The sequence below is a fragment of the Balaenoptera borealis genome (genome assembly GCF_965194805.1).
Source record: "Balaenoptera borealis genome assembly, chromosome: 19".
NCBI lineage: Eukaryota > Metazoa > Chordata > Mammalia > Artiodactyla > Balaenopteridae > Balaenoptera > Balaenoptera borealis.
This window is the reverse complement of record NC_138878.1, coordinates 59,409,051-59,427,098: the sequence shown is the minus strand read 5'-3', so window position 1 is coordinate 59,427,098 and position 18,048 is coordinate 59,409,051. Positions and strand designations below refer to the sequence as shown.

Sequence of the window (18,048 nt, the reverse complement as noted above, 5' to 3'; positions counted from 1 at the left end):
CTCAGCTGCCTTCCAGCCCCCTCCTGGGGGGCAGCCCCTCCCAGCCAATAGCACAGCTCGGGTTCCCCCCTATATAAGGCCAGGGCTGCAGGCCTTTCCCTCGGGTCAGTGTTGCCTCCGGGATACAGACAGCCCCTTCCAGCACAGCCCAGCCAGGTACTGCCTGGGGTGGGATTTGGGGTGGGGTCCAGAGTGGGGTCCTCCTCTGGAATCAGAGGCCGAGCTGGCTCTGGAAGGGGTCTTACGTGTCCTCCCCCGCGTCCTCCTGCACACAGGTGGGTCAGTGTGTGGCAAGGTGGACCTTGTGTCAGAGAGTCCCCTCTACCTGTGAGCCCCTGACTCCCGGCTGTGACTTGTGATCTCTGCGGCACAGGGTCCTGGGGAGGGTTCCCAGAATGGGAAGGAGTCGTGACAGCTGCCAGCTGTCACCCCCTGCAAGGGGCTTCGGGCCAGGCCTTGTTCATGATGCTTTGCCACCAGAACTGGGTGCCATAAACTGTGGGAGGTGTCTGTGTGTCACCTGTCAGGGTCTCTGCGAGGGCAGGGACTGCGGGGTCTTTGCGTTGGTGACCTTGTGGGTCCCTATGGTGTTCCACACAGTGTGACCTTGTGGCTAACTTTCCGTGGCTCCTGCATGAGTACCTGTATCCTGGGTGTGTCTCTGAGCTTGGAGGTGTGCGAGTGTGGGTCCGTTTACGGTGTGATCTGGGGGTCCATGGTGATGTGTGGGGGGGGGGGCTCTGGGGCTATGATTCCTGGTGTCTCTTGGGCTCACCAACCTTGCTTCCGTGCCTTCTCCTGGCCTCTCCCCAGCAGGGATGGGGGTGGGGACATGCTCTGAAGGGGGCTTTCTGGGTTGAAAGCCCTTGAGCCCCACGGCCTGAATGCATATCCTCCCGGCCACCCTGGTCCACCTGTCTCTGGCCTGCTGACTTGGTGCAAGCCGAGACCCTGGAATGTGGGGGCTGGCAGCAGGGGAGGAGGAGTTTGCCAGACTCTAAAAATAAATCCCCAACCCTGGACATCAACTCCAAAGGCTTTCGTGGGTTTTCATCCCCCTTGGCCTGATGCCTCGGCCTTCCTCTCACCCTGGTCCCCATCTCCTTCCCACCATCCTACCCGCTTCCCATTCCTGGAGCTGGGAATGAGTATCCCATCCCTACCACCACCACTAAGGGGTCCCTTCTCCTGGGTCTTGTGGATAAAAGTAATAATAACAATAATAGCAGCCACCCCTCTAGGTATCAGGCCCCAACTCCATGATGGGGCCTGTGCTCAACCGGCCACATGCTTGAGCTCAAAGAATCCTCCCGGCAACCCCATGGGGAACGTTCAGTTCACAGAGGACAGAGGCTCAGAGAGGCTGAGTAACTGGCCTGGGGTCACACAGCCCGGAAATGGCATAGATGAGATTTGAACCCAGTTCTGTCAAACTCAGAGGCTGAGCTGTTGTTCTGTGCCCTGCAGGAGAGGTGTCAGCAAACAGAGGTGGGGGCAGGGAACCAGCCATCACTCCCACCCTGCCCCTCTTCCCTCGACTGAGCACCCAAGAACGTTTATGGAGAGAATGTCCCTTTTCTGCTCACACACTCATTGCCAGAAACACCCTCCATCTTCTCACCAGCTCCTCACAGTTTAAAATAACAACAACAATAATAATAATAGCTGAGCAAAATAATGATCATTGTGTTCCAGGCACTATTCCAAGTGCTTTACATAATTAACTCACTTCATCCTTCCAACACCTCCATGAGGTGAATGCTATTATACCCGCATTTTAGAGGTGAGTACTTTGAGGCACAGAGAGGTTAAGCAACTCACCCAAGGTCACACAGCTTGTTGTAAGTGGCAGAGCTGGCATTCAAAGCCAGGCTGTCTGATTCTAGAACCTACACTCTTACCCATGCCATGATTACTACTCTGGCTTGAGGGGTTCCCCCCTCCATTTTCCAGCTGGAGAAACGGAGTCTCTAGCAAGGTTACTAGTCTAGGGTCACCTGCCAGGATGCGGTGGAGCTAAGATCCTAACACAAAACTCTTGATACATCCTGTCGAGATGCAGGGGCTCAGAGAGGGGATCCCTCTGGCTCCAAGTCACACAGCACAGGAGTCAGGACTGACCCTCAGGCCTGCCTGACCCCAGAGACTGGCTCTGTTCTTTGGCTGGTCTCTACTGGATGTGAGCTAATCTTCCCCTCTGCCCCTGCCCACCAGGCCCCCCACGCCGCCACCATGCCGTTCAGTAACACCCACAACAAGTACAAGCTGAACTTCAAGGCTGAGGAGGAATACCCAGACCTCAGCAAGCACAACAACTACATGGCCAAGGCACTGACCCCTGAGATCTACAAGAAGCTGCGGGACAAGGAGACGCCATCTGGTTTCACTGTGGACGATGTCATCCAGACAGGTGTGGACAACCCAGGTAAGCCTCCTTGGTGGAGCATCACAGGGACCAGAAGGCTGAGGGGGCTCTGGAGGCTGCCTGCCAGGCCTCGATCCCACCTCCCTGGGTCTCAGTTTTCCCATCTGTAAAATGGGGACCATACCCATGGGGCTGTTGTGAGAAACAGATGAGTTGAGATGGGTGAAGTGCTTGGGACAGGGTCCGGCACGTGGTAAACCACTCGCTAAATGTGCAGGAGTATAATGTGAGACTCCCCTGAGGAAGCTAATGCATCTCCCAGGCCTCAGTTTCCTCACCTGCAAAATGGGCACCCATGTTGGGAAAACATAGGCATCAGTACACATGGAGCGGCGCCTAGCACAAAGTGAGCGCTCAGACTCTGACAGGGGGGTATCATGAGTGCTGCGCTTCTTTCTCCAAGGACACCCCGCCAGGGCGAGTGGAACTGGGCAGGAGCCCAGCTTCTAGCCTTAGCCCCCAACTCATGGTGTGATTGAGGGGAGAGGCCCTTTCTCTCCAGGCCTCTGTTTCCCCACTTGGGAAATAAGAGGGTCTTTCAAGTCTCTTATTATCTGTGGGGGCTGATAGTCTAAGGTTCTGAAATTTTTTAGGGGAAGATTCCATGATTTGGGGACTCTGACATGGTAATATTTTTAGTAACTGGCCCCCCAGACTCCTTCTCCTCTGTCCTGCCCGCAGCCTTCCTCCCACCCCCCCAGATGCCACCTTGACCTTTCCCAGCCTTCCCTCCCCATTCTTACCAAGCCTCAGCCTTCTCAGTTCTGACCCAGAGGTGTCGAGTGAACTCCCTTGCACGCGCACGCACATACACACACAGTCTACACTGGACCCAGGAGCCCAGGCCTTTCTTGCTGGGGACGAGCGCCTCTGACCTCCCCCCCCGACCCCCCCAGGTCACCCCTTCATCATGACCGTGGGCTGTGTGGCTGGTGACGAGGAGTCCTACACGGTTTTCAAGGACCTCTTTGACCCCATCATCCAGAACCGGCACGGGGGCTACAAACCCACCGACAAGCACAAGACCGACCTCAACCACGAGAACCTCAAGGTCGGCTGCCCCCAGGGGAGGGGAGGGGTGGGAGAGAGAGGGTAGAGGGATGAGGAGAAGAGGAGGAGAAGGGAGGAGGTGGGGGAGACACCCAGAGAGACAGGGAGACGAACAGAGATGGAGAGAAACACAGAGGGAGATGGGAAGAGAGAGGGACAGAGAGACACGAAGTCAGGCAAGGAGATGGGGCTGGGGGCAGTGGGGGTGGGGAGGGAGAGAGAGAGAGAGAGGGAGGGAGGGAGGAAGGCAGGTACAAAACAGACATGTAGAAGAGGGAGAAACAGAGACACAGAGATGGAGAGAGAAAAATGGAGAGAGAGAGAGAAGGGGGGGTGGTGGTGAGGGAGGCCATTGGGGAGGGAGGAGCCAAAGGAAGCAGCAGAGAGGCTGAGAGAGCTGGGAGGGCCTGGCGGGAGACTTGACCTCGCTGGGGAGGGGGCACAGGGGGGGCAGGGCTCACAGGATGGCCCGCCCTGCCCTGACCCCCCCACCTATTCTCTAGGGTGGAGACGACCTGGACCCCAACTACGTGCTCAGCAGCCGCGTCCGCACGGGCCGCAGCATCAAGGGCTTCTCGCTGCCCCCCCACTGCTCCCGCGGTGAGCGCCGGGCCGTGGAGAAGCTCGCCGTGGAAGGTGAGAGCTCCCACCCCGCACACTGCCGGGGTCCCCCAGCTGTGGCTCTGCTCCTCCGTGGGCAGGTCTCTGGACTCCCCTGGGCCCCCATTTTCCAAAACACTGAAAGAACTTGGTAAGTCATGAGTACTTGGTGAGTGACAGCTGGCAGCATTACCCCTGGTGGAAGCCTGGGGGTGCTGTCGAGACTTGACACCCAATTGCGCCAGGGTCCTGACCTTCGTCCATCTATTCATCCATCCACCCATCCATTAAGCAAACATTTACGGTTGTTCTCGCTCTGTGTGGGGAGCTGGGGCTCCCGTGATGAATAAGATGGACAAGGTCACTGCTCTCACAGAGCTGTCAGCCTGGTGGGGAGATAAGAGGAAACACAGAAACCAACAAAAGAACAAGATAATTCCAAAATGCCATGAAGCCAAGAAACAAGGGTTGTGGCACAGAATGACAGGTGAGAGCTACGTTAGAAAGGAGTTGAGACCTGACTGACAAGAAGAAGCCAAGCTTGGAAAGAATTCCAGGCAGGTGGAACAGCAAGTGCAAAGGCCCTGGGATGGGAAGGTGTGTTGGAGGCATAGCAAGGAGACCAGTGTGCCTGGAGCCGAGTGGCTGATGGCGGGAGGGGAGGAGATGAGGTCAGAGGGGTGTGGGTGGCCAGGTCGTGCAGAGCCTTGTGGGCTGTTGCGAGGACTATGGCTTTGACCCTGTGGGAGAAGGAAAGCATGGGAGGGTGGTGAGCAGAGGAGGGACAGGTTCAGACTAATAGGGATCCCTCTGGCTGCTGTGCAGGGAGCAGACTGGGCAAAGGTAGGAGAGAGGCTGAGAGGGGGCAACTGCAGCTGTCCAGGTTGGGGGTGAGGGGTAGCAATGGAATGGGGAGAAAGAGTGGGTATGTTTGGGAGGTAGAACTGTTAGGGCTGGCAGGCAGTGTTGTTCTGCTAAACGTTTAACAATTGGCTCTCAAAAACAAAACAAAACAAAACAAAACAAAAAAAACCCCAAACAAACAAAAAAACAAGCCCTGATTTGCAGCCAGCAACTACCAATTTCTCTGGTGTAAACTCTCCTACTGTGGCCAATTTTAAGCTAATCACGTGACATCATACAGAGCTGGGCAATGGGAGGAAACGTGCAGTAGCACATCGTTATGTAGCATTTCCACCATACAGATACAATAGATGAAAATAACTTCAAGAACATAGAAAATAGTAAGTGTAGTAAAATAATTAGAAAGTGATAGTTCTGAGTATTTATTCCCTATGTTTTAAATATAATTTATTTAATTGTAAGGTTTTTTTTTAATTAATTAATTAATTTTATTTATTTTTGGCTGCGTTGGCTCTTCCTTGCTGCGTGCGTGCTTTCTCTAGTTGCGGTGCGCGGGCTTCTCATTGCGGTGGCCTCTCCCGCTGCGGAGCACGGGCTCTAGGCACGCGGGCTTCCGTAGTTGTGGCTCGCGGGCTCCAGAGCGCAGGCTCAGTAGTTGTGGCGCACGGGCTTAGTTCCTCCGCGGCATGTGGGATCTTCCCGGACCAGGGCTCGAACCCTTGTCCCCTGCCTTGGCAGGCGGATTCCTAACCACTGCGCCACCAGGGAAGCCCTAATTGTAAGTTTTTATAATTTACTTTTAACAACATAATATAGTATATAGTTTATGATATAGACTATATTATGTGGTATATTATACAAATAATGTATAAAATATATAAAAATACGTATATGTATTATATAAATTTATTATACACATAATACATATTTATTATGTATTATGAATACATATGAATACATACAAATACTATAAATACTATAATATAATAATGTTCACTGATGGCTCCCGGATTCCTGAGACTTTGACTCTCTGTCCTGGCAGCCAGCAGGAGCAGGCACCAGCACACTACGGCTCGCAGGTGAATTGGATGTGAGGCTTGGTGGCGGGAAGGGGAGAATCCACGTTTTTTGTCTTGAGCACTTGGTGTGGGTTTTCCCAGGGCAGACAGGGGAGGAGCACGCTTTGGGGAGGGGTCATGAATCTGGGTTTAGACACAGTGTTTAGGCGCCTTTGGGACCTCCACAGGGCCAAGGTCCAGGCCCGTTAGGGGTAGCAGTGTGGGGTCCCCAGGGCCTCTGTGCCCCACTCGAGGTGGGGCAGGCTGCTGACCACTCCCTCCTGCGGCCCCTCAGCCCTCAACAGCCTGACGGGAGAGTTCAAGGGGAAATACTATCCTCTGAAGAGCATGACAGAGAAGGAACAGCAGCAACTCATCGATGACCACTTCCTGTTTGACAAGCCCGTGTCCCCGCTGCTGCTGGCTTCAGGCATGGCCCGAGACTGGCCCGATGCCCGTGGCATCTGGTGAGGCCCCCCTGCCCTATGGCCCCCTTCGCCCCTGCCTCCTCCAGCCTTCCCGTGACTTTCCACCAAAGTCAAGACCATAACAGTAATTATCCAGAATCATCTTGCCCTCCACCCCTGCCCACCCTGTGGTCTGCATGTCACATTTTGGGAAACTTGAAACTTAAGACTTGAACCAGACTCCCTGGATTCAAATCCCAGCGCTGCCACTTACTAGCTGTGTGACCTTTGGCACATGATTTAACATGTCTCTGCCCCAGTTTCCCCATCTATAAAATGGCGATCATGATAATTCATAGCTTTTGGGGTTCTTGTGAGGATTAATTGAGTTAATTTATGTAAAGTATTGGAAAAAGTGCCTGGTATATAGTAAGTGCTCATATTGGCCATTAGTATGATTTTTATTACCAGCTGTTGTTGCTAGCTGGGCTTTCCATGAATCTTTGAATCCCTGATTCTGATAGTCAAAGATTTTAAAAGGTTTTGAGGACCTAGGTTTCAAAAGATTTGGAGAGTGTAGGTTGTAAGATTTCAAGACTTTAAATATTTTTAGATTCCACTAATTTCCGATTCTGTGATTCAGTGGTTTCAAACATTTCCAGATCCTGGAGTTTTACAGTTCTAAAACTCTTTCTGAGATGCTACAATGTGATGGGAAGATTTATCAATTCTGATTCCTGGCTTCCGTTTTTCAAAGATTCTGAGATTCTAAGAGTCTATAATGTTCAAAGAATTAAGACCCTAAAAGTCACTGATCCCAGGATTCGAGATTCCACAGGTCCAGTGACATTAGAGTCTACAGGTGTTAGCTTCTGAGACTTTGAGGTGCTCCCACCTCTTGCCCTTCAGGCCCGCTGCCCCCTAGCGGTGGGTATGTGTTTGCAAGACGCAGGGGAATGGGGTTCCCGCGGAGCTGATTCCTCGGCCTTTTGCTGCGCCCGACCTAGGCACAATGACAACAAGAGCTTCCTGGTGTGGGTGAACGAGGAGGACCACCTCCGAGTCATCTCCATGGAGAAGGGGGGCAACATGAAGGAGGTTTTCCGCCGCTTCTGCGTGGGGTTGCACAAGGTAGGTGCCTGCCTCTCGCGTGACTCCACGTGACCTCCACAGCTGCTTTCCGAGGCCCCTCCCCTCGGAACCCGGCTCCTCCCTATACCCAAGCCACGCCCCTCAGCACCCGCCCCACTCGCTTTCCAAGGCCCCGCCCTTTGAGAAACCGGCCCCACCCCTATGTTCAAGCCCCGCCCCTACGAACCCGCCTTCCCGGCGTCCTCAAGCCCAGCCCCCTCAGAATCCTGCCACCACCTGTGCGGTCGGGCCCCTCCCCTCAGAATCTCGTGCCTCCAGGTCTTCCAGACCCGCCCCCTCGGAATCCTACCCCTACTGACATTCTCACACCCTGTCCCTCCGAACCCTGTCCGGGTTGTGGGTGTATTTGGGGGCGCCCGCCGGCGCTGATCCCAGGTCCTCTCCCCCTACCTCAGATTGAGGAGATCTTCAAGAAAGCCGGCCACCCCTTCATGTGGACCGAGCACCTGGGCTACGTGCTCACCTGCCCATCAAACCTGGGCACCGGGCTGCGTGGAGGCGTGCATGTGAAACTAGAGCACCTGAGCAAGCATCCCAAATTCGAGGAAATCCTCACTCGTCTGCGCCTGCAGAAGCGGGGCACAGGTGCGGCCCACATCCCCTCCTGTGGCTTCTGCGGCTGGCCCTTTGCGGCGGCTGAAGGGGAGGTGGGGCATCCCCACGAGTTCTGGGGGTCGGCAAGGGCTGCCCTTCTGTGAGCTTCAGTTCCTTCCTCTGCAAATAGGCATCAGCACGCCTTATCTCAGATGAGTCAATATACCATCATGGTTATATAATTAATATACACTGTGAATGTCCCTGGCCGCCTAGGGACCTCACTTTCCCATCTGTAAAGGGGAGGATGGTCAGGATTCGACCCCAGGCAGCCCGGCTCCAGAGCTCAACTCTGTTACCCACCATGTTGGATGGTCGAGGGGTGAGGTACCTAACGCCGGAGATGTGGGCCCGTGAATACACAGACGCTTAGGAAACTGCGTGCACTTAACCTTTACACAGTAGGCACTCACTCAGTACGTGCGGCAGTCGCCGTTGGCACGGGGGTTGCGTCCCGGGCCCCGCTCCTGCACCTCTGCTCGCTCCTTAGCCCCTGCCTCCTATTCCCACAGGTGGCGTGGACACGGCCGCCGTGGGCTCAGTGTTCGACGTGTCCAACGCCGATAGGCTGGGCTCGTCGGAGGTAGAACAGGTGCAGCTGGTGGTGGATGGTGTGAAGCTCATAGTGGAGATGGAGAAGAAGCTGGAAAAGGGCCAATCCATCGACAACATGATCCCCGCCCAGAAGTAGGCGCACTGCCCGCCCGCCGCCGACTGCTGGAGCCCCAGCCAAAGGGAGGAGCCGGCCCACCGGAGGCCCGCCCTTCATCCTTTGCCCCGCCCCTTTATCCCGGAGTCCCGCCGATAAAGGTTTAGTCTACCCGGGGCTCTAGCCACCATCCTTCGAGTTCCAGTTCCAACCAGAGTTCCAACCAATGGGCTCCATTCTCTGGGTTCTGGCCAATGAATAACCTCCCTTATGCTCTCCTCTCCTTTTCCCTGAGCTCCGCCCACCATCAGGAGCTCTGGCTAATGGAGAGCACCCTAGCTCACCTGGGGCTCATGCTTTTTCTCCGCTCAAAGCAACAAATAAAAGCAATGGTGGCCTTAGCGTTGTGTGCGATAGTTATGGGGGGGGGGGAGGGAGGAGGAAAAGGAGGAGGAAAGACTTTTGTAATTGGCTACTGTGTGACCTCGAAGTGGTTTGTCGTCTCTAGACATGTCCTAGGGCTAGCCATGCTTTATCTCATCTCTAAAATGAGGCAAAGTTAGGGTACAGAGTCTAATCCAAACATTACAAAGCTCTATGGGGAATCTGAGACCCGGAGAGGTATGGTCCAGTGTCACACCGCCGAGCTTGGGCCCTTCCCAACCTCGGCTCCCAATCACTCACGCTCAGATCTCAAACACAGGGTCCTCGCGAGGGAGAAACGGAGGCCAAAGAAAATGTCTGAGACTTGAATTTGGCCCCCCGGCCTCCGGTTTGAGACCTCCCATGCATCTCATCACTGTCTACTTCATTATGCTTTTCACTGGCCTCCTTCTGTGCGATCTGACTTCAGCCCTCTACAGCTGCTAGCAGTCTTTCCAACTTTCCTTACTTTGCTCGAGAACCTGCCATGGCTCCCCACATCGCCTAGAACGCTCTCGTATTAAGTGCGATTCTTCAAGGCCAAACAAATTCATACCATATGCTGAAGGCTCATCCTTCTAGGTCTTTTCCCATGATTCACCTATACACTCTTTTGTTCCTTACACTCTGCAATTCCCACCTTAATGTCTGCCCAAGCTGTTTCCTCCTCCAGACTGGGGCTTGGGTCAGAGCATACCTGTTAAGTCTTTAAAGATAGGACTTTCGGAGAGCTTGGTCCCAGGAAAGAGCAGGAAGGGGCCTTGGGGTCGCGTGTGGGAGAAGCAGGTAATAGACGTCAAGAAACATCTGAACATGTATTGGGTGTTGGCCACGTCAATCACTTCTACTTGACCCAATAGGCTGAGGCCTCCATTTGCTAGGGCATAGCACGTGGGCCCCTAAAGAGACAAAGGCCTCAGAAGAAAAGGTGAGGCAGAGTTAAGAAGACAGAGCCCCCAGGGACCTGGAGGAGGCACTTTTTCAAACCTTGTCACATAGGTAAAAGGCCCTTAGAGATCAAGAACTCTCTCCATTTTCCAGAGGGGAAACTGAGGCCCGGGGATGTCAGAGTTCCCAGAGAGATTACCAAAACAGAAAGGTTAGAAGAGACCCCAAAGGTCAAAGCACGCAGGGCCTGTTAGACATGGGGATGCCCTTTACAATACTGTCCCCAAATGAAGATCCCATCACTAGTCCCAGCTCCACCCCTGAGGCCACACAGACCACACACACTCCAGCCAGTAAGGTCTGAGGCAGCCGAATCCAGAGTCCAGGCACTTGTCAGCTACCATGCCTGTCCCGCCCATTTTGCCTCATAAGGCTGAAGTCCACCCCTTCTCTCCTCACCTTCTGTCCGGTCCTGACCTCCTCGCTACTCTTCTGACCTGATTCCTTCCCTCCATTCACAGCACAAACCAGCCCCTGCCTCTCTCTTACTCACAACCTTGCCATGGCGCCCCAGTACCCTTGGTACAAAGCCCAGGTGCCTCTCCGCAACCTTCAAGGCCCTGCCAGCATCTCCAGCCTCATCTCTCACAGTGACTCTATACTCACTCAAGTCATGTGTCATTTGCTGAAGGACCTGTACCGCTCTCTGGCTTCCCAGCCATTGTACACGCTGTTCCCTCTGCCTAGAACACGTGACCCACACCCCGCCATGTCTGGTTAGCTGCTCATCGTTCTCTCCATCACAGCCAAGCTGTTCCTCCCAGGAAGCCCTCCCTGGCTAGGGCAGTTTCCCCCTTTGCACTCCTGCGGGCTCTGGACTCCCCCATACCAGCCCTGCCCACTCTGGATCACTGAGGACACGGCTGTCTCCTCCACTGGACCGTGAGCCCCACGAGGGCAGGGCTGGGGCTGTTTTGGTCACCACTGTGTCCCCAGCACAGGGCTGGGCACAAAGGAAGCCCTCCGGGATTGAGGTTTCGTGACAGGGTTGGTTCCCCCGACACACACCTCATTTTTCTACCCTCTCAACTGTAAACACTTCTCTTTCAGCAGAGTCCTATTCTGGCCTCACTCATGACAGGAGTTTGGCTCTGCCCCAGACCCTGAATTTTTCAACACTGGCCACTCTTTAATCTTTACCACCCTTCATTTCTCATTTGACTTTCCTGTCAGCTCCGTGAAGAATACAACAGTTGACCCTACTATGCTCTAAATGGGCAACTGAGGCAGTTTGACTAAGCCTCTTCCCTGCATGCAACCCTCCACGGCTCCCCAGTGCCCTCGGATGAAAGCCCAGCCTGCTCACTTTGGCCCACAAGGCCCTGGGTGAAGCAGCCCCGCCCTCCTGCACTGGACAGCCCTCTACTGCTTAAGTCTATCATGCTTCCACTTCCCTTCTCCTGCTCCTGACACCTTGACTTTCCTTTGGGGAGCCCCTTCTAAGTCCAGTTGTAGGCACAGGCCACTCCAGAGTCACAGCGACTGGTCCAGGGACGATCACATGACTTAAGCTCAGCAGACTTTCTGCTGCAGCAACTAAGCTGGAAGGATGAAAGCTTGGAACTGCTGGCATCATCATTGCCATCAGGGAGTGCCTACTGGATGAAACTACTAGAATGAAACTCACACTGAAAAAAGCAGAGGTGAGCTGGCCTGCTGCCTAGATCCAGATGTACCTGAAGTCAGGCACCCCTGGCCTATGAAATGAGCAAATACCTTTTTGCTTAAGTGTAGATGGATTATGAGTCCTAATACAGCATTTCTCTTGCCAATTCTCCACCCACCCCCAACACAGCAGCCACCCTGAAATTACCCACAGTTCTCTGAGCTATACCATGCACTTCCACTTCCAGGCTTGTGCCCAGGGCATACCGAATACCTGGTCAACTCCTACTCATCCTTCAAAGCCCAACTCCGGCACCAGTTCCTCCGGAGTGCCTTCCCCAAACCCCCTCACTTTCTCTTCTGTGGCCCCCAAAGCAATGGTTTCTCTAGTGTCTATCAGAACCCCCCCACAATAGACAGGGGCTCCCTGTGTCTCCGTGTCCACACTGGGCCTGGCATGGAGTAGGCACCGGTCAATGACTGTTTATTGAATAAATGTACTGCTGGAGTAAGAAGTGGCTTAGAGTCCAGTATAACATGTGGGTGGGTATGTGAATGGATGAACGGGGGTCCGATATAGGAACTGGGGCCTCGTGGATGAGGCCGAGTCCTGTCCTGCCCTCTTCCACAATCATCCTTGACCCTCACACCCCCACTACTCCCATTCTGCAGATGAGAAAACCGAGGCTCAGAAAGGAGAAACCACTGGCCCAGTCACACACCTCCTCTTCATCTCACTTGCAGGTGAGGGCAAGGAAGGAAGACCCCAGGGTCAGCGTGGGGGAGGGGGGACTTCCTAAGTTTATTGGGCAACAGGCTGCAGGTGAGGGGCTGACAGGAGGAGGGTGGGGCTGTAATAACTTAAAAACCGGAGGTGAGAGCGGCAGCTCCTCGGGAGACCTCTGCAGAGGGGAGGGTCCGGGGGTATTTACAAGGATTTGTACAAAGTGCCCCGCGCCAGCCTGGGGCAGGAAGGGGGGGTTCGAGCAGGAGGGGATGGGGAGGGGAAGGAATCTGCCTCTCTGACCCCCACTCCCGACCCCACCCACCCCAGTTCTCCAGCCTTTAGGCTCAGCAACTCTTCTTGCCCCTGCCCAAGGCCTAATTCTTGAGCTGTTGGGGGGGAATGGAAGTTTCCTGTTTCCCTTTCTGCCCCCGCCCTGCCCCCAAAGTTTCCTCAGGTGCCCCGAGGCAGGGTGAGGGGGGACAGGACAAGCTGGAGGCTCCAGGAATGTGCCAGCTTTCCCTGCTAAGCCCCTTTGCTCTTCTCTCCTGCCCAGCGGCCCCAGAGAACAGCAGAGGGGACAGTCTCTGCCCCCAGATCGATTTCAGGGAAACTGAAGTGATGACAAAGGGAGAATCCCCTCCTTGATCCCCTTTCTCTCCTGCCGAAGCGAAGTAGGAGAGGAAAAGAGGAGGGGATCCAGGGCCGTGACGGCTCAGAGCTCGAGGTCATTGGAGATGCGGGTGACGAGGGTGCGGAAGGCCAGGGCAGTGCCCGCCACGCGGCGGAAGAGAACTCCTCGCAGGCCCGGCCGGGGCAGCTGGCAGACCTCCACTTCAAAGTGGGACAGGGGCTCGGGCCCGCCCGCACCCCCGTGCAGGCAGGCCAGCAGGAACGGCTGGGGCTGGCGGCAGCGGCAGCGGGCGGCCGCCGTGGCCTGGCGCAGAGCTGCCATCAGGGCCTCGGGCGGGCGCGAGCTGGTCAGCTTCACACTCCAGGGGAATCGGAGCAGCCGGGGGGCGGTTTCCGTTTGATCCCAAGGTAGATGGCAACTGAGGTGGGAAGATATTAGGGGTTAAAGATGGGGGAGAAGAAGAAGGTAACCCACTGTTCCCACTTTGGGACAGACTCCAAGGACAGACTCCCTGCCTAACAAAGAAATGTCTCGCCTAAAATACCAAGAGTGTTCCCCTTGAGAAGCACTGCAGATCTAGTCTTTCTGGTTTAGGTGGGGCATGAACACAAGGGTGAACACATGACTCACTTCCGGTCAATGAGAGCATGCAACCAATCAGTGATTGGTTCAAAGATGAGCATACCACTAAGTCTGACCAATCAGAATACTCCACCCTTCTGGTCCCAGGCATTGGTTTAGGGATGGACATGTGACCCATTTCCAGCCAATGAGATTCTGTCCTGGGACTGTTGGAACTGCCGGGGAGGCTCTTTATTTCCACTTGGGTTTCTACAATGGCCCAGAGCTGTTGGCAACCCTTGTGCCTCATTGGATGAGAGGGGAAAGGAGGTGTGGTGTCAACAGGGGGAGGAGTGGGTTAGAGATGGGAGAGGCTGAAGTTAAAGATGGTCAAGGGATAATGCTCAGGGATGGAGGTGGAAATGAGAGGAAATCAAGGGGGCGGGGGTGGGTAAGAGGAGCCAGCAGAGAAGGGAGGGTCATAGGGACATTTCAGGAAGTTGGCCTTGGAGGATGAGGATGAGGCTTGGGCCCCATCTAAGGGTCTGGTGGGGGGGGGTGAGGAGAGGTACTTACACAAGTGGGGTCTGAGACAGGCAAAAGGGGAGGGGCTGGTGTGGCACTCAGGGGAGGCACATGCACTCACCTTGTGACCTCAGGTCCCCCGATTCTCTCAGGTTCGTCTGTGACCCTAGGGGAGGGGAGGGGGGAAGAGTGTCTAATCTGGACATAGGGGCCTCTCCCTCAACCCACTGGCTCCAGGACTCTGGCCAGGCCCTGCCTCAGCCCTGGTCCCTCCCTGCTGTATGGAGCTGGGCTGGGGAGGGCTGGGAGTCAGGATTTGATTTCCCTCTCCATGCCCAGAAGCGGAGCCCCGTTTGAGATGGTTAGTGCAGGCTGGAGGAAAGATACTGAAGGATTTGGAAGACAAAAGAGGGGGGTGGGTGGGCAGAGACACATACCTACATATAGAAGGACACACACACATACACACACACACACACACACACACACACACACACACCCCTCCTTCAGGCTGTACTCAAATGAAACCTCCTTAGTGAGGCCTGCCCCATTTAAAACTGCACCCTCCCTTCTCCACACCCCTGACCCCCCCTTCCTTGCTTCCTTTTTCTCCTTAGTACTTGTCACTACCTGACAGTATACATATTTTACTTATTTATTGTTTACTGTCTGGGTCCCCTAGTAGAATGTCCTGGGCAGGGATTTTATCCCTTTTGTTCACTTTACTCTGGGCCCACGATGGTGCCAGGCACACAGTAGACACTCACAGAATAGTAATAGTAAATATTTATAAAGCATTTTCCAAGGCAAGATTTTAAGCTCAGTCCATGCATCACCTCACTTAGTGATATACCTCACCGCACAACAACCCTATGAGGAAGGTACGGTTATCACTATCCCCATTTTAGGGAAGGGGAAAGTAAGGCCCAGAGAAGTTGAGTCATTTGCTTAAGGGCACTCAGAAGAGCTCGGGTCTGAACCCCAAGAGTCTGGCTCCAGAGGCCAGACTATTGTTTATTAACTGAGTGAGGAAATGAACCACCGGAGCCCCTACCCGACTCACAGCGCCCCCTCCCGCCAGGCCCGCACACAGGTCAGACATGCAGATAGAGAGGCAGAGCCAGTGAAAGCAGAGGGTGGAGGGGACTTACTGATCTTGGATCCCTGGGGCAGAGAGGCGCCCGAAACGCAGCGGTTAGAGTTCTGCCGTTTAGAGGGATCGAGGGTAACCCTGCAGCGTGAGGAGGGAGGTGAAGGGTGAAGGAGGAAGAGGAGGAGACGTGGGGATACAGAGGCAGAGTAGAGCAGAAGACAGGTTAGGCCCCGTCAGCGCCCCCAACCCGCTCCCCAGACCCCACATCCCGTGGGGCTCACCTTCGGGTCAGTTTGGAGGTCAGCTTGGTGAAGAGGTTGGTGGTGGGGCGGGGCCGCCCAGGGGGCAGGGGTGTGGCCTCATGGGCCAGCGTGGGAGAGGCGGGGGGCCCGTTCTGCACGCCCCCACCTGCCCCGCCCCCTGCCCGCCTGTCCCGGACCTGGCCGCCGTGGAACGTGCTGCGGATGGTGGAGCCGCGTGCCAGGCGGCTCCGCTCCCCGGACGGGGGAGCCAGGCTGTGACTGGAGGGGGAGGCGGGGGGCACCCGTGGGGTCCCCGAGCTGTGGGCAGAGAGGTACAAGTCAGGGTGGGGCCTTGAGGCAGGCCAAGTCCCCAGCCCCCTGCTTCTCCACTGGTCGTTCCTGAGATCAGAAACCTCTAGCAACCTGGGGCTCAGAGGCAGGGCTGCTGTGTACGTCGTGCGGGCGGTGCACTGTGCAGCCCTAGTGTTGTCTTACCTCCTCGTCTCAACTCCCAAGTCGTCCCTCCTTCAAACTACCCTTTCTTTAAACTCTGCCCCCTCCAATCTGTCCCCTATCCCCAATTCTCCTCTCTCCAAACTCGGCAATTGAATAGATTCAGATACATTTTTGGATGAATCCCTTGCTATTTGCCATCCAAACCTCAGGAACCAAACCAAGTGTGCAAACACTTTGCTATTATTCAATCGTGGGAAAGGAATAGATGTGAACATCAAGGGGACCTACGTTCATTATGAAAACGTTTCAACAGGTGAAAAGAAAGAGGAAGGCACCCTCTCCCTAACTCTCTCAAGACGCTGTGTGGGCAGAGGTGGCTCCACTAGCCCAGGACCCTCCTCTAGGCCCTCTGAGGCTCCCAGTCCTGACAGCAGGAGCCAGACCTCCAATTTCTATCCTAGGGAGCCGGGACCAGCCTGGATCTCAAAGAGGGAGCCCTGATTGGCAGATACCACTACCTCTCTCCCAGAATCCATACACCTTGTTTTACTCTTAGTGACCAAACCCCTTAGAGTATGAACATTGCACATGGCTGCCCAGCCAGATACTACATTTCCCAGCCCCCCTTGCAGCTAGGGGTGGTCATGTGACCATGCTCTGGCCAAGAGAATATAAAGAGAAGTGCTCTGTACCATTTCCGGGTCACGCCTCTAAAAAGAAAGCAGTTTGCACTCCACTTTCTTTCCACCCTACTTGCTGGTTGGGAAATAGTGGCAATTGGTGCAGTGGCCTCAGATCCAGAGCTGGAGCTTCATGTTGAGATTGGTCCTGAATCCTTGGAGGACCCTGCCTCCTACCTCTGGATGGTTGCATCACAGAGGACTAAACCTCCATCTCATCCACTGCACTCTGGGGTCTTTTCATTCCTGAATCTATAATCTAACTATACACTTACCTCTCGGCCAGAACTGGGAGGCTATATATTATAGTGGTTACAAGTACAGATTCTGGAATCAGTCTGGAATCTTTGCTCCTTGACTTACCAGCTGTGTGGCCTGGGACAAGTTACTTAACCCATCTATGCCTCATTTCCTCAGCTGTAAAATGGAGATAGCAGGATCGACCTCATAGAATTGTTAGGGGCATTCAACTAGCTAATGTACAGAGGCCTGGCACATGGTTACTGCTTGAAAACTGTTGGCTGTTATTATTTTTATTTAACAACCACAAAAAAGCTCGTATTCATCAAATGCCTTCTGTGTCTCAGGCCCTGTGCCAGGTACAAGGACACACCTGATCTCCACTGGATCCCTCTAATAGGGTCTGGAGGCAGAGAACAGCAGCCCCATCTTACACAGGAGGAAATGGAGGCTCGGATACCTGCCAAAGGGCTAAGAGGCAAGATTCAAACTCGGAGCTGAGTAGCCACAGAATCAATGCCCTCAGCCACTCCATTACCTCGCCCCCACCAAAGAGTAACACCCGCATCTGTTTATCAGGTGCTTCCCAGAGTGCACCTCGGCGTCACGCCTGCCAGTCCCGGTGGGCGGCAGTGTCATTATCCTGAAGCCTGCCCCACTCCCAGACTTGAACTGGGATGTGAACCAATTCATTCCCTTTTTATGCTCCAGCCAGTCTGTACTGGTTTCCCTCACATGCCAGCTGAAAGAGACCGAACAGACTCAGGCAAAGAAGTTTGAAACCCAGCCAACCAGAGGATGTTGAAGCTGTGACAATCTGGGGCTTCTCTCCAGCTCTAAAAATGGATCATTCAAAAAAAAAAAAAAAGAATCAACTCAGGTTCCCAAGGCTCGTAGGCAGAGAATGGGTCAGACTGCTTTCCTGGTGCTGACGGCTAATTAATTAAGGGTGGAGGATTTTCAGGGGAGTCTGGGAGAGGGAGGACATGGGTAGATTCTGCCAAGGGAAGGGCAGACACAGACTCCCCAGTCCCCATGGCACCCCTTCCCCGCATCTATCATCTGAGATCAAGGGGGGCCCTGCTCACCTACACCCCACTGCCCCCTCCCTGTTGCTG

At 54.5% G+C, this 18,048-nt stretch overlaps 2 protein-coding genes across 3 annotated transcripts in view; one reads left to right on the top strand and one right to left on the bottom strand.

Moving 5' to 3' along the window:
- Positions 1-6: 6 nt before the first annotated feature.
- Positions 7-9,200, top strand: CKM (creatine kinase, M-type). Its single transcript, XM_082369731.1, has 8 exons — positions 7-156; positions 2,215-2,425; positions 3,322-3,476; positions 3,979-4,111; positions 6,293-6,464; positions 7,412-7,535; positions 7,952-8,141; positions 8,663-9,200. The coding sequence occupies exons 2-8, from the start codon at positions 2,233-2,235 to the stop codon at positions 8,839-8,841; spliced, it is 1,146 nt and encodes a 381-aa protein (XP_082225857.1). The 5' UTR covers positions 7-156; positions 2,215-2,232; the 3' UTR covers positions 8,842-9,200.
- Positions 8,746-18,048, bottom strand: part of MARK4 (microtubule affinity regulating kinase 4) — a 32,501-nt gene continuing 23,198 nt past the window's right edge. The window contains exons 15-18 of one of the 2 annotated variants that reach the window (XM_082369717.1): positions 15,594-15,872; positions 15,371-15,450; positions 14,341-14,385; positions 13,351-13,551 (exon numbers count right to left, since the gene is read on the bottom strand). In XM_082369717.1, coding sequence (XP_082225843.1) covers positions 13,487-13,551; positions 14,341-14,385; positions 15,371-15,450; positions 15,594-15,872 — 469 coding nt within the window. In that variant the 3' untranslated portion in view covers positions 13,351-13,486. Of the gene's footprint in view, positions 13,552-14,340; positions 14,386-15,370; positions 15,451-15,593; positions 15,873-18,048 lie in introns of both variants that reach the window. The other variant, XM_082369716.1, reaches the window with a different exon arrangement.